Source organism: Phyllobates terribilis, unplaced genomic scaffold (genome assembly GCF_046119375.1).
Source record: "Phyllobates terribilis strain yellow unplaced genomic scaffold, ASM4611937v1 Scaffold_2__4_contigs__length_985480577, whole genome shotgun sequence".
Lineage (NCBI taxonomy): Eukaryota > Metazoa > Chordata > Amphibia > Anura > Dendrobatidae > Phyllobates > Phyllobates terribilis.
Window position 1 is genome coordinate 19,077,372 of NW_027362762.1, and position 15,377 is coordinate 19,092,748.

A 15,377-nucleotide genomic window follows, 5' to 3' on the forward strand; every position below is an offset into this window, starting at 1 on the left:
CGTTGAAGCGTTCCAGAGTAATTACCTCATAAAGTGACAGTGGTCAGAATTGTAAAAATTGGCCCGGTCATTAACGTGCAAACCACCCGCGGGGCTTAAGGGGTTAATCCACCCCTGATTGTACAGACAACATCCATGAGGGCTCCTGGATATTGCCAAGGAAACCTGGGAAGCCGAGGTTACACCCCACCGGAGCATCATAGAACATGTCGCCCAGATGCAGGAGAGGATGGCGAAAGTGATGCCTATCGTGAAGGCTCATCTCCTCCAAGCACAAGAGGCCTAGGCAAGGGTCTATAACCGGTCAGCGAGGCTGAGACAGTTCCAGCCTGGGGATCGCATGCTGGTGCTTATTCCCACCGTCGAGAGCAAGTTCCTGGCCAAGTGGACTCGTATGAGGTGGTGGAGAAACTCAGAGAAGTGAACTACAAAGTTCACCAGCCTGGCCAAAGAAAACCACACCAAGTGTACCGTGTGAACTTGCCAAGCCGTGGCGAGATCGGGAAACGCTGGGGGCTTCTTGTTTGGGAGCCAGTCTGAAAGTCAAAGTCGAGGACTTCACGATAGCAGAGACTCTATCGCCAGCACAGAAACAACAATGTAGAGAGCTGCTGCGACGGAGCCGTGACCTGTTCTCGGAGTTGCCAGGGCGTACGGAGGTGGTCGAGCATGACGTGCTGACGGAAGTGCATGCTAGGGTAAACCTCAAATCCTATAGGATTCCTGAAGCCCGCCGAGAGGTTATCTCAGCTGAGGTGAAGAGAATGCTGGACCTCGGCGTGATAGAGGAATCGAAGAGCGGATGGTCGAGTCCCATCGTTCTCGTGCCAAAGCCCGAAAGGGAGTGGAGATTTTGTAATGACTATCGCAGGCTGAATAAGGTTTCCAATTGTGACGCATACCCGATGCCCCGCGTCAATGAGCTCATCAAGAGGCTTGGACCTGCGAGATATATTACCACCCTCGACATGACGAAGGGCTACTGGCAGATCCCCATGTCCCAGAGGGCCAAGGAGAAAACAGCTTTCTCAACACCTGATGGGTGCTTCCAGTACACCCAAATGCCTTTCGGACTGCAGGGAGCACCAGCCACCTTCCAGAGGGCCATGGATCGGATCCTCGGCCCACATAAGAAGTATGCCGCAGCCTACCTTGATGACATTGTCGTCTTTAGCCCAGACTTGGCTAGTCATCTGGCCACAACCGCTCTCCAAGAAGCAGGTGAGAGCGTTTCTTGGAATTGTGGGATATTACTGGCGGTTTATCCCAAATTTTGCTATGATTGCCGCACCACTGATGGACGTTCTGAAAGGCACAAAATCAACAATGGCGAAATGGACGGTTGAAACTGAGATGGCGTTCTGTAAGCAGCCGGTCCTGGTCGCACCAGACTTTACTAAAGAGTTTGTGCTCCAGACAGATGCCTCAGAAGTTGGCCTAGGAGCCGTGCTGTCACTGAAGATAAATGGGGAAGAGCATCCCATCCTGTATATGAGCCAGAAGCTCTCCTCCTGTGAGAAAAATTCTGCCATTGTGGAGAAAGAATGCCTAGCCATAAAATGGGCCATAGACACGCTAAGATATTACCTACTTGGCCGAAAGTTTAAATTGGTGTCAGACCATGCCCCTTTGAGATGGTTGAGGGAAAAGAAGGGCAAGAATGCCCGAGTAATTAGGTGGTTCTTAGGTCTCCAAGATTTTAATTTTCATGTGGAGCATAGACCCGGGAAGTTACACGCTAATGCTGATGCCCTCTCCAGAATTCCCTGCTTGGTGTCTGAAGGTGCCCAAACTCCCGGCTTTGGGCAGAGGGGGGGAATGTGTGACAGAGTCACTGGTGTTATATGCGACGGGTTATATGCTTTCCTGTGTGAACTGAGATCTACTGAATTTCTGCCAGCATGTTATATGCTGGCGGTTACCTCTTTTAAAGGGTGTGGTTTTATGGGAGTGACATAGAGATGGGAGGCAAGTCATTCCCCATAGCTCCCATCAGGATGTGGCTGAGCATGGTTTAAATGTTCGGTCCTGTTTTTTTTCTCTCTGTGTTGTGTTTGGAGAGGCAAGGTCTCCAGACTGTACAGCCATAGCTCGGAGAGGAGCTGAAGGCTGGACATAACCTGTGTGAGCGAACCGTACACACAAATATGGAGTGTGCTATTGTTTATCTTTTGTTTTGTTGCTTTGCCAGTAAGGCTGTGTTTATTTTTGCTGGAGTTGCAGGGCTTTATGCCATATAATAAAACCTGCAGAGAAAACCCAGTTCCTGAGTCTACTTCCGGAAGCAGCCGAGCGAGTTGACCTACCACAGTGTGTGTGGCTATATATACATCTGTAGCTTTGTCGACATAAAAGGTGGGGAGCCCAGACACATTTCTTGCACAGGGGTCCCCAAGCAGTCAGTGTCCGCCGCTGCGTTGGGTAAAATCTTTTAGTTTGCACAAAAGATCATTGTTGTCAGTTACATATTATTCATCTGAAGCGCAGTCTACCTGAAAAAACGAACTAATCTTCAGTCTTTTAGCGCCTCAAGGTATGTGTGCACAGCGTCTTTAAGATGCCTGAAAAATCAGCGAGGTTGTGACCAGTGCAATATAGGATCAGCATATTCATAAGAATCGGCAAAATAAAACACGAGATTTATGAAAAACTTTTACCTTTCACCGACACAGATATGGATTTGTCGAGTCCACTCGTTGATCCACTTTCATAACTTTCTTGCAGGGATCCAACCTAAACAAAGGAAAACAAAAATATAAAAAAAATGTATCTCCTGTATAGGTAAGGGTTAAAAATACCCTAGAAAGCATTTATCCAAGGAGCGATCAGACGGGATGAGCATACAACCAAGCAAGAACTGATCAGAGTCCATCTTGGAGTATACGGCGGTGTCCATTTACACCATCTGATGTTGGAAAGTTTGAAATAAATATACAGAGGATTTCCAGAAATCTCAGCTCCATCTACCTGATGATCCAGGGGGACATTCTGCTTCTCCTCTGGACGATCCTGGGAATATAGAGGACTGGGACTTCTCTCCGGTGGATTTCCAGAAATCTCAGCTCCATCTACCTGATGATCCAGGGGTACATTCTGCTTCTCCTCTGGACGATCCTGGGAATATAGAGGACTGGGACTTCTCTCTGGTGGATTTCTCGGACTGGATCCATCTATAGGAAATATACACAGGACTGAATACATCGTCTACATGTGATGATCAGATGATGGGGGAGTCTAGGTGACCTCAGACCCGGCCTCTCCTCTATAATCAGGACGGTCTCCTCTTACTCGGAGATGTGAGGGGCTGGTGATCCTCCATCATGACGTCCTTGTACAGATCCTTGTGTCCTTCTATATACTCCCACTCCTCCATGGAGAAATAGACGGTGACGTCCTGACACCTTATAGGAACCTGACACACAAAATGACCCGTCATTAGCAGACCCCTCCCCCGGCGTTATTATATAATGTCCCAGCATTCCCGGCAGCGCTCACCTCTCCGCTCAGCAGCTCAGTGATCCTGTGGGTCAGTTCTAGGATCTTCTGCTCATGTATCAGTGAATGAGGTGGAGGCTCGGTGATGTCACTCGGGGTCCTGCTCCGCCCTCCTGACACACGGGGGGTCACACACTCCCCAGACGACCTCTTCACTACTGTGTGATCCTGTGTATGGGGAGACGCCGATCACTACATCTATTCTAAGGATCCTTCACCTTTCCCGTCATTTCCCTTCTTTATTTCTAGAGATCAGAGTGATGTGATGTGAAGCTCTCACCTCTCCAGTGATCCAGTAGATTATCTCCAGGGTGAGGTCTAATACCCGAGCCGCCATGTGGCTTCTGTCATGCTCCATCCTCGGAGGGTCATTCATGGAACGGACCATTGTCTTTCAAAGAAAACTTTATCTGTGAGGATCCTGATCTGAATGAATAATAAGGATGACAGAGCACAAAATCCCTCATGAAAGGAGATTCTACATGACATAAAGTGTCTCATTAATTTCAAGGACTACTCATAGTGTAAAATGGGGGAGACGTTATACATCATGAGTATACAGACATTACAGCTGATTCTTTCTTTGAAGTAAAACATTGTTTACAAACAGACAGTGAATCGTTTTATCTCACAGAAAGAATCAGCTGTGATCCCGGCTGTCCTGTCTGTATACTCTCATGTGATCCCGGCTGTAATGTCTGTATACTCTCATGTGATCCCAGCTGTCCTGTCTGTATACTCTCATGTGATCCCGGCTGTCCTGTCTGTATACTCTCATGTGATCCCGGCTGTCCTGTCTGTATACTCTCATGTGATCCCGGCTGTCCTGTCTGTATACTCTCATGTGATCCCGGCTGTCCTGTCTGTATACTCTCATGTGATCCCGGCTGTCCTGTCTGTATACTCTCATGTGATCCCGGCTGTCCTGTCTGTATACTCTCATGTGATCCCGGCTGTCCTGTCTGTATACTCTCATGTGATCCCGGCTGTAATGTCTGTATACTCTCATGTGATCCCGGCTGTCCTGTCTGTATACTCTCATGTGATCCCGGCTGTCCTGTCTGTATACTCTCATGTGATCCCGGCTGTCCTGTCTGTATACTCTCATGTGATCCCGGCTGTCCTGTCTGTATACTCTCATGTGATCCCGGCTGTCCTGTCTGTATACTCTCATGTGATCCCGGCTGTCCTGTCTGTATACTCTTTTGCATCCTCCCCCACCCAGGAGCTGTGGTATGATCAGACCATGTTCCTGCACAGTGAGACATATCAGAGAAGGATATGAGTGTAAGACAGCATTTAGAGCAGCATGGTGGCTCAGTTGTTAGCACTGCAGTCTTGCAGCGCTGGGGTCCTGGGTTCAAATCCCACCAAGGACAACATCTACGAGGAGTTTGTATGTTCTCCCCGTGTTTGTGTGGGTTTCCTCCGGGTTCTCCAGTTTCCTCCCACACTCTAAAGACATACTGATAGGGAATATAGATTGTGAGCCCCAATGGGGACAGTGATGATAATGTATGTAAAGCGCTGTGGAATATGTTGGCACTATATAAAAATAAAGATTACCATATTTTCCGGCGTATAAGACGACTTAACACCTGAAAATCTTCTCAAAAGTCAGGAGTCGTCTTATACGCCGGGTGTCATCTTATAGGGCATATACCCTTATAGTCCGAATGTTGGGGGAGGAGGGGGGTATATATATATATGATGTGTGGGGTGTGGGGGGGAGCGGTAGCCATGGAGGAGCGGGGCACAGGAGGCAGCAGCCGCCCGCTGCAGCCTACACTGTCCCCGCTGCAGCCTACACTGTCCCCGCTGCTAAAGAAAATGAATATTCACTGCTCCCCACGCCGGGGAGCACGGGGAGCAGTGACTTCATGCTCCTTAATAGCCGGCACACAGTGTAGCCGCAGTGCGGCTTCTGCTGCTGCCAGAATCGCCTGTGCACGTTGTTACAGGGGCATGAATATTCAACCTCTCTCCACGCCCATGGGCGTGGGGAGGGGTGAATATTCATGCCACTTAACTGTGTGCCGGCTATATATACCCCCTCCTCCCCCAACATTCGGACTATAAGGGTGGGGAGCAGTGACTTCCGGCAGCTGATCTCTCCATGTGAGCCGCGCATCGCAGTGACGTCATGCGCGGCTCACATGGCAAGATCAGTGCGGGCAGACCGGACGCAGCGCTGGAGGAGAGAAGAAAGGTGAGTAGGAGTGTTTATTTTTTTTTATGTGCAGCATGATGGGGATTAGGGGGACCATGCATACCAAAATACGGATGAGGGGGCATACATAACAGGATAAAGGTGAGGGGGCCATACATACCAGGATAAGGATGATGGGTGCCATGCATACCAGGATAAGGATGATGGGTGCCATGCATAGCAGGATAGGGATGAGGGGTGCCATGCATACCAGGACAGGGATGAGGGGTGCCATGCACACCAGGATAGGGATTAGGGGTGCCATGCATACCAGGACAGGGATGAGGGGTGCCATGCATACCAGGACAGGGATGAGGGGTGCCATGCATACCAGGACAGGGATGAGGGGAGCCATGCATAACAGGATAGGGATGAGGGGTGCCATGCATACCAGGATGGGGATTGCTGTGCCATGCATAGCAGGACAGGGATGAGGGGTGCCATGCATTCCAGGACAGGGATTAGGGGTGCCATGCATACCAGGATAGGGATGAGGTGTGCCATGCATACCAGGACAGGGATGAGGGGAGCCATGCATACCAGGACAGGGATGAGGGGAGCCATGCATACCAGGACAGGGATGAGGGGAGCCATGCATACCAGGATGCGGATTGCTGTGCCATGCATACGAGGATAGGGATGAGGGGTGCCATGCATACCAGGACAGAGATGAAGGGGTGCCATGCATACCAGGATAGGGATGAGGGGTGCCATGCATACCAGGATGGGGATGGGGACCACGTATAAAAGGAAGGGGGGGCATATATACCAGGATAGGGGATATTGTCAGAATTGGGGGACATTACCCCTATACCAGTGTCAGCAGAAGACCCCCTACCCCTTAAAAGTGCATTGTGAACACATTTTTTGCTTAATTTTTTTTTTCTATTTTCCTCCTCTAAAATCTAGGTGCGTCTTATGGTCCGTTGCCTCTTACAGTCTGAAAAATACAGTATTTATGGTAATTTATAAGCCCTCCCTGTCTCCAAGACTATCAGAGCGGTAGCACATCCCTCTGGCCCGCCCTTGTATCCTATTACCGGTACCTCCTTCTCTGCCTCTCTGATCTCGCTCCTGAGGACTGCAGTGAAGCGGCGCCGGCAGAGAAGGAGGCAGAGAAGGAGGTAATACAAGGGCGGCCAGACAAGTGAAAGAGGCGAGTTTTTCTGGGCACAGCGCTGCTCTCTTTTTTCCATACCCCGGGCGTCCCGGACGCCTGCAGCTTGCTTCACTTACACCTTCCCGGTGAGGCGCCCCCTCACCTCGTCACTGCAGTCCTCAGGAGTGAGATCAGAGAGGCAGAGAAGCAGGTACCGGTAATAGGATACAAGGGCGGGCCAGAGGGATGTGCTACCGCTCTGATAGTCTTGGAGACAGGGAGAGCTGACCAATCCAAGCAGGATTTGTATACAACAAGCAGCCAGTCGCCGGTAAGGTTCATCACTTTAAAATTACCATATTGAAATCAAATCTGATTTTTTTAAAATTTTCACCGTATGTGCGTTAGAAGAGGGGTAGTCTTATACGGGGAGTATATCCCAAACTCTATATTTTAACTGGAAAAGTTGGGGGTCGTCTTATACACCCAGTCGTCTTATACTCCAGAAAATACGGTATTATTATTATTATTATTTAACCCCTTTAAAGCCCAAGACGTACTAATACGCGTCTGTGCCCTGGGCTTTAAGAGCCTGACCCGTATTAGTACGTCATCGCGATCGCATGCACACACAGGCTTTGCGGGCGCGATCGCCGCCGGGTGTCAGCTGATAGTACCGGGTGTCAGCTGTGACAATGTGCAGGGAGCGGTCCCGCACCGCTCCCGGCACATTAACCCCCGCAATGCTGCGATCGCATTGCGGTGGCTAAGGGGAGGTGATCGGTATACTCACCTCCTCTTCCGGCCTCCAGCGCTGTCTGCCGTGGCTTCCAGGATGTTGCCATGACGACCCGATGGCATCATGACAACATCCGGGTCACCAGAAAGCAGGAAGATTTTTTGGACATGCGCAGTGCATCTCCAAACTATCTTCTCCCTGTCCAGCGCTGACAGTCTGCATGACACAGGGATGGTGCTGCATTCCTGTGCCATGCAGGCGATCAGAATAAAAAAGTGAAAGTCCCAGAGTGGGACAGAGTAAAAAAGTATAAAAACTCCCAGAAAGTGAAAAAAAAAAAAAAAAAAAATTGTAAAAATATAAAAAAAAAATAATCCACTAAAAATAAAAATATAATGTACCCATCAATAAATATTATTATGAAAAAAAAGCAAAAAAACAATAAAAGTACACATATTTGGTATCGCCGCGTCCGTAACGACCTGACCTATAAAACTGTTCCACTAGTTAACCCCTTCAGTGAACACTGTAAAAAAAAAAAAAAAAAATGAAGCAAAAAACAATGCTTTATCATCATACCGCCAAGCAAAAAATGGAATAACACGCGATCAAAAAGACGAATATAAATAAAAATGGTACCGCTGAAAACGTCATCTCGTCCTGCAAAAAACAAGCCATCACATGACTATGTCGGCCAAAATATGGCAATGCAAAAACTAGATTTTACAAAATATGTGTCTTTTAGTGTATGACAGCTGTCAATCATAAAAACCCGATATGATTCTGGTATCGCTGTAATCGCACCGACCAGAAGAATAAAGTCATCTAATCACTTATACCGCACGAGGAACGACGTAAAAAATAAACTCTAGGGCTGGGGTTGTGCTAATGTTAGGGTTGGGGTTGGGGGTAGGGTTGTGCTAATGTTAGGGTTGGGGTCAGGGTTGGGGTTGTGCTAATGTTAGGGTTGGGGTTGTTTTTTTTTTTTCAAAAGTAAAAAAAAAAAAAAAAGACGACGATATGGCAACTAGTGTTGAACGCAAGTGCTCGCTACTTGAGTTTGCATCGGGTGCTCGGGTATGCACTGAGTATCGCGGGTGCTCGAGTCTCCGCCCCATATGCTTCGCGGCCAAAAAAACCTTGCGGGGATTGCTTGCCATGCACGAGCGATCCCCGCATGTTTTTTTTGGGTGTCTAATAACCGTGAAACATGCGGGCGTGGACTCGAGCATTTCACTTGAGCACCCGTGATACATGGTGCATACCTGAGTACCCGATGCAAACTCAAGTAGCGAGTACTTGCACTCAAGAGTAATGACAACTTATTCAATATGATGACCTAATGTTATCAAATTCTGTGTCGTACCTCTGGGTTCAAAATGTTCACTATACCCCTTAATAAAATCCTTGAGGGGTATAGTTTCCAAAATGGGGTCACTTGTGGGGGAGCTCCACTGTTTAGGCACATCAGAGGCTCTCCAAACGCGACATGGTGTCCGCTAACAAATTGAATGGAAAATTGGCTCAAATTGTTAGCGGACACCATGTTGCGTTTGGAGAGCCCCTGTGTGCCTAAATATTGGAGCTCCCCCACAAGTGACCCCATTTTGGAAACTAGACCACCCAAGGCACCTATCTAGATGCATAGTGAGCACTTGGAACCCCCAGGTGCTTCACAAATTGATTCGTAAAAATGAAAAAAAAAAACTTTTTCATTTTTACGAATCAATTTGTGAAGCACCTAGGGGTTCCAAGTTCTCACTAGATGCATCTAGATAGGTGCCTTGGGAGGTCTAGTTTCCAAAATGGGGTCACTTGTGGGGGGTTTCCACTGTTTAGGCACATCTGGGGCTCTCCAAACGCAACATGCAGTCCGCTAATTATTCAAGCAAATTTTACAATCAAAAAGTCAAATGGCGCTCCTTCCCTTCCGAGCGCCCAAACAGTGGTATTTCCCCACATATGGGGTATCTGCGTGCCCAGGGGAAATTGCACAACAAATTTTGGGGTCCATTTTTTCTTGTTACCACTGCGAAAATAAAAAAAATTGGGTCTAAAGTAACATTTTTGTGAAAAAAGTTAAATGTTCATTTTTTTCTTCCACATTCAAAAAATTCCTGTGAAGCACCTGAAGGGTTAATAAAGTTCTTGAATGTGGTTTTGAGCACCTTGAGGGGTGCAGTTTTTAGAATGGTGTCACTTTTGGGTATTTTCTGTCATAAAGACCTCTCCAAGTGACTTCAAATGTGATGTGGTCCCTAAAAAAATGGTTTTGTAAATTTTGTTGGAAAAATGAGAAATCGCTGGTCAACTTTTAACCCTTATAGCTCCCTAACAAAAAAAAATTTTGTTTCCAAAATTGTGCTGATGTAAAGTAGACATGTGGGAAATGTTATTTATTAACTCTTTTGTGTGACATATCTCTCTGATTTAAGGGCATAAAAATTCAAATTTTTAAAATTGCAAAATTTTCGCCAAATTTCCATTTTTTTCACAAATAAACGCAAGTGATATCAAAGAAATTTTACCACAATCATGAAGTACAATATGTCACTAAAAAACAATCTCAGAATCAGCGGGATCCGTTGAAACGTTCCAGAGTAATTACCTCATAAAGTGACAGTGGTCAGAATTGTAAAAATTGGCCCGGTCATTAACGTGCAAACCACCCTCGGGGGTAAAGGGGTTAACACACCAGAGGGTCAGCCTTTTGGGCTGAGTAATGTACCGGCTGTTTTTCAAAATTTTGTTAATGACATATTCAGAGATACCAGTGGTCAATATGTGGTTGTCTATTTGGATGACATCTTGGTTTATTCACCTTATATTAATTCACATATCCAATATGTACGTACTGTACTCCAAGACACAGAGACAATTTTTTATTTGCTAAACTTGAAAAATGTTTTTTTGTTGTTGTTGAAAAAGTAAATTTCTTGGGGTATATTTTGTCTTCTAAAGGCTTCCGCTTGTATCCCTCTAAGTTCCAACACTTTGAGAAGTGGGTGCAACCCAAGTCTCTGAAAGCCTTGCAGCATTTTCTTGGGTTTGCAAAAGATTAACGTAAATTTATTAAAAAAAATTCCAAGATTGCTGAACCACTCACTGACTTAACTAAGAAGGGGACAGATGTGGTTAATTGGAAGCCTGAGGCAATCCGTGCATTCTCTCCATTAAAGAAATGTTTTTTTTGTCTGACCCTATATTGGTTCAGTCCAATCTTGAGCGTCCTTTTATTGTGGAGGTTGATGCTTCTGAGGTTGGGGTTGGACCGGTCTTATCGCAAGGTACCCCATCTCTCACTTAACTTCGTTGGTGCATCTTATTTTCATGAAAATTTTCATCTGCCGAGAGGAATTATATCATCGGTCATCGTGAATTGTTGGCAATTAAGTGGGCCTTTGAGGAATGGCGCCACTACCTCGAAGGTGCCAAACATAAAGTCACTGTTATCACAGACCACAAAAATCGGACTTATTCGGAATCAGCTAAGAGACCCAACCCTAGACAAGCTAGATGGGCTTTGTTCTTTTGTAGATTTGATTTTGTGATGACGTTCAGACTTGGTACTAACAACATAAAAGCTGATGCACTCTCCTGGAGTGTCTGTCTTTCTCAGTCTGAGGACTCTAAACCAGCTTCTGATCTAGCTGAGGGTATACTTGTGTCATCTGTTTCTTTAGGTCTTGTAGAAGAGATCTGTAGATTCCAAGAGCAAGCCCCTGACACTAGTCCTACCCAAAAACTATTTGTTCAGTTTCACCTAAGTATTCTTCAGGAGTCTCATGATTCTGTACTGGCAGGTAACCCTGGTATAAACAATACCATCCGACTGGTAACCACGAATTTTTGGTAGCCAAACATAGTTGAAGACTGTAGGGTATATGTGATGACTTTTGAAACTTGTGTTGGAGCCAAGACGCTTCAAACCTGTCCCACTTTTTTCTACACCCCCCCAACCCACCCCTAGGAATCCTTGGACCTACATTTCCATGAACTTAATTGCTGACCTCTCACCCTCAGAAGGGAAGACTGTTATTTGGGTGGTGGTTAACAAGTTCAGTAAACAGTGTTATTTTGTCCCTCCTGACGAAGCCGCAGTTGGTGAAACGCGCGTCGAGGCTCTCTCACACACACTTCCTGAACGCTCCTGTATTTCTCTTGTGAAATGTCACAAGGTAATTGTACTATATGTTTATAGATCATCTCTGGGCTTTAAGTGCTGCTAGACTCATGCGTTAGTATGCTTTTGAGCTGTTACTATATGTTTATGCCACTATTGTCTGCACTTTTTTCAGTGAGACCATACTTAGCATGTTTAGCAGGTAGTATTCCCCCTACCCGCACTTCATATTGTGGGTTTGTGTCTACTGTGGTCAGCTGGCCATTGATTATTTTTCTACCCCAGCAGTCATATCTATTTACTTTTGCCTCCCTGCCTCATGCCATAAATTTATATAGCTGACTGTGGTACACACCATCTACAATACATTATCATTATCCACCTATGATACCTCAGGGCATGCTTCTTAAACGGACTACATATGTTTGTGCCATTTTTTCCGGGCCTTTATACCATGCAACTACAGCCATTTGCAGAATAATAAGCAGCCATATTAATCTTTATCTATAGCTTACATTTATGGTTTGCTGCTTGTCACGATTAGCTGTTTCGTATTATTATTTTCGGATTATTTTCCGGCACACTTATGTAAGCATGCTCGCTTAGCAGGCATATTTAGCCCTTTTTCTGCTTTTTTGTTAATAGCTTTTTGTTTTGATATTAGCTCAGCAGACCGCAGCACCAATCAGCCTGTTCTAGTTTTGACGGCCCCTAGAACCCTGGAGGGTCTTGCATTGTACAGGAGCTCCTTACCGTCTTGTACTTTTTTTTTATATACAGGGATTTCTTCTATTCTCCCTGTTTTTAGTCGTACTTCTCCCCTTCACCTACCTTTGCTTTATTTATATTATATTTGTTATTGGTGTATAATAAAAATGGTTTATAAACTTATTAAACCCTTTTTTCTTCTTTTAGTCTCCCCATCTCCGCCATATTTATTAATACTATATTACTCATAGTCTTGAGCGGTATTTGATTGGGATTCCCTTCTTTTGGGCTTTTATGTCATTGTGTCCCTCTGTCTTTGTCTCGTAACTCTGAAACTCTAAGTAAATTACTCATTAATCACATTGTGCGATTACATGGTGTTCGGGGAAATACATCTTGAGTGATCAACTCCCTGCTCCAGCCAACTGGAGAGCACCACACCCTACTTAAGCTTCCAGTTTGTTGCTGAAAGCTGCCAGATATAGCTTAGTGTTTCGTGGTGAGGTGTGCTCTTCTGCTCCCGTTTTGTTTGGTGTATTCCTGTTTTGACCCCGGCTTGTACTGACTATTCTTACGGATCCTGATTTTGTCCTTGATGTGACCTCCTAGCTCTGACCCTGCTTGGCGACCATTCCTACCTCTTCACGGCAGCCCCTCTATGTAGCATTCCACTGGGTCCTATTGTAAAACCAGATCGCCGTACAGGGGTTGGAGGGGATTGGGATTTCTCTGGGGTCTGCCAGACGGTGCGGCTTGTGCCAAGTCTGTCCGAGGCAGCCTTCTGATCTTCTCGCTGAAGTTGTGGATAGTGATGGACCGATGTGACAGCTCCATGCTTTCCATGCTTCCCTATGGCCGGTACCTGACTTCCGGTAACGTCACCGGGTCACGTTTTCCCAAGGCAGCCTTCTGAGCCTGTGGCCTCAGGCAGATGTTACAGACTGATTGCTGTGTCAGCGGGGAACCCAATAATGGCCTTCAGTGCTGCCATCTTAGTGACCCCGCACACAGGGACACAAGCGGTGACTTGTCCGGTGCAGAAGAAAGAAAAGAGAAACTTTCCAGCCCTAGAATAAAGCAGGAGCCAGAAAATATTGGGAAATTACCGTCCACACTGCAGGGGGCAGGAGTCACAGACTGATGCACCGCGTCCTGCATCGCTCATCACCCTCAGGGTCACATTATGTGTCCGCCATATTGGATCCTCGATGCGCCACATACAGCCCTCAATATAAAGCATAGTTACTGACTATATACGTTTACAGCATAAGTCCACAATCCAGGGACGAGGACGCCCCTCTTCCTCAGACAGGGAACAGTCTAAACTAATTACCCCCAAACAGGGAGTAACATCACACTGACCTGCGCTCCGGGGGTCTCCTCTACCTCTCCGATAAATTATTTCTTTTCAAAGTATCCCAGGACGATCACCTGATGTGTTCTAACAAGAAGCTGCCATGTGTTCCACTGACAGGAAGTTTGTGTTCCACAGACAGGAAGTGCAGTGTGTTCCACCGACAGGAAGTGCAGTGTTCCACTGACAGGAAGTTTGTGTTCCACAGACAGGAAGTGCAGTGTGTTCCACTGACAGGAAGTTTGTGTTCCACAGACAGGAAGTACAGTGTGTTCCACTGACAGGAAGTTTGTGTTCCACAGACAGGAAGTACAGTGTGTTCCACTGACAGGAAGTTTGTGTTCCACTGACAGGAAGTACAGTGTGTTTCACTGACAGGAAACTTTCTTTTTCTTCTTTTTCTCTCTCTCTCTCTCAGGGATATCAGATAGATGATAGATAATAGATAGATAATAGATAGATAGATGATAGATAATAGATAGATAATAGATAGATGATAGATAATAGATAGATAGATGATAGATAATAGATAGATGATAGATAATCGATAGATGATAGATAATAGATAGATGATAGATAATAGATAGATGATAGATAGATAATAGATAGATGATAGATAATCGATAGATAATAGATAATAGATAGATGATAGATAATAGATAGATAATAGATAGATGATAGATAGATAATAGATAGATAATAGATAGATGGATAATAGATAGATAGATAATAGATAGATAATAGATAGATGGATAATAGATAGATAATAGATGATAGATAATAGATGATAGATAATAGATAGATGATAGATAATAGATAGATAATAGATAGATGATAGATAATAGATGATAGATAATAGATAATAGTTATACAGATAATAGATAGATAATAGATGATAGATAATAGATAAATGATAGATAATAGATGATAGATAATAGATAGATAATAGATAGATAACAGATAGATAATAGATAGATAATAGATGACAGATAATAGATAGATGATAGATAGATAATAGATGACAGATAATAGATAGATAATAGATAGATGATAGATAGTAGATGATAGATAATAGATAGATAATAGATAGATGATAGATAGATAATAGATATATAATAGATAGATGATAGATAATAGATAGATAATAGATAGATGATAGATAATAGATAGATAATAGATAGATAGATAATAGATAGATAATAGATAGATAGATAATAGATAGATAGATAATAGATAGATGATAGATAGATGATAGATAATAGATAGATAGATAATAGATAGATAATAGATAGATGATAGATAATAGATAGATAATAGATAGATAATAGATAGATAGATAATAGATGATAGATAATAGATGATAGATAATAGATAGATGATAGATAATAGATAGATGATAGATAATCGATAGATAATAGATAGATGATAGATAATAGATAGATAATAGATAGATAGATAATACATAGATAATAGATAGATAGATAATAGATAGATGATAGATAATAGATAGATGATAGATAATAGATAGATAATAGATAGATAGATAATACATAGATAATAGATAGATAGATAATAGATAGATAGATAATAGATAGATGATAGATAATAGATAGATAATAGTGTAGCACCCTGAGGGCTCGGTTGCTACAG

General features: G+C 44.5%; 1 protein-coding gene across 1 annotated transcript in view; it reads right to left on the reverse strand.

Moving 5' to 3' along the window:
• Window positions 1–15,377, reverse strand: part of LOC141243630 (uncharacterized) — a 105,800-nt gene that overhangs the window by 63,076 nt on the left and 27,347 nt on the right. The window contains exons 10-14 of the mRNA XM_073668941.1: window positions 3,776–3,886; window positions 3,496–3,663; window positions 3,289–3,412; window positions 2,968–3,170; window positions 2,658–2,733 (exon numbers count right to left, since the gene is read on the reverse strand). Of these exons, the coding sequence (XP_073525042.1) occupies window positions 2,658–2,733; window positions 2,968–3,170; window positions 3,289–3,412; window positions 3,496–3,663; window positions 3,776–3,886 (682 nt within the window). The remainder of the gene's footprint in view (window positions 1–2,657; window positions 2,734–2,967; window positions 3,171–3,288; window positions 3,413–3,495; window positions 3,664–3,775; window positions 3,887–15,377) is intronic.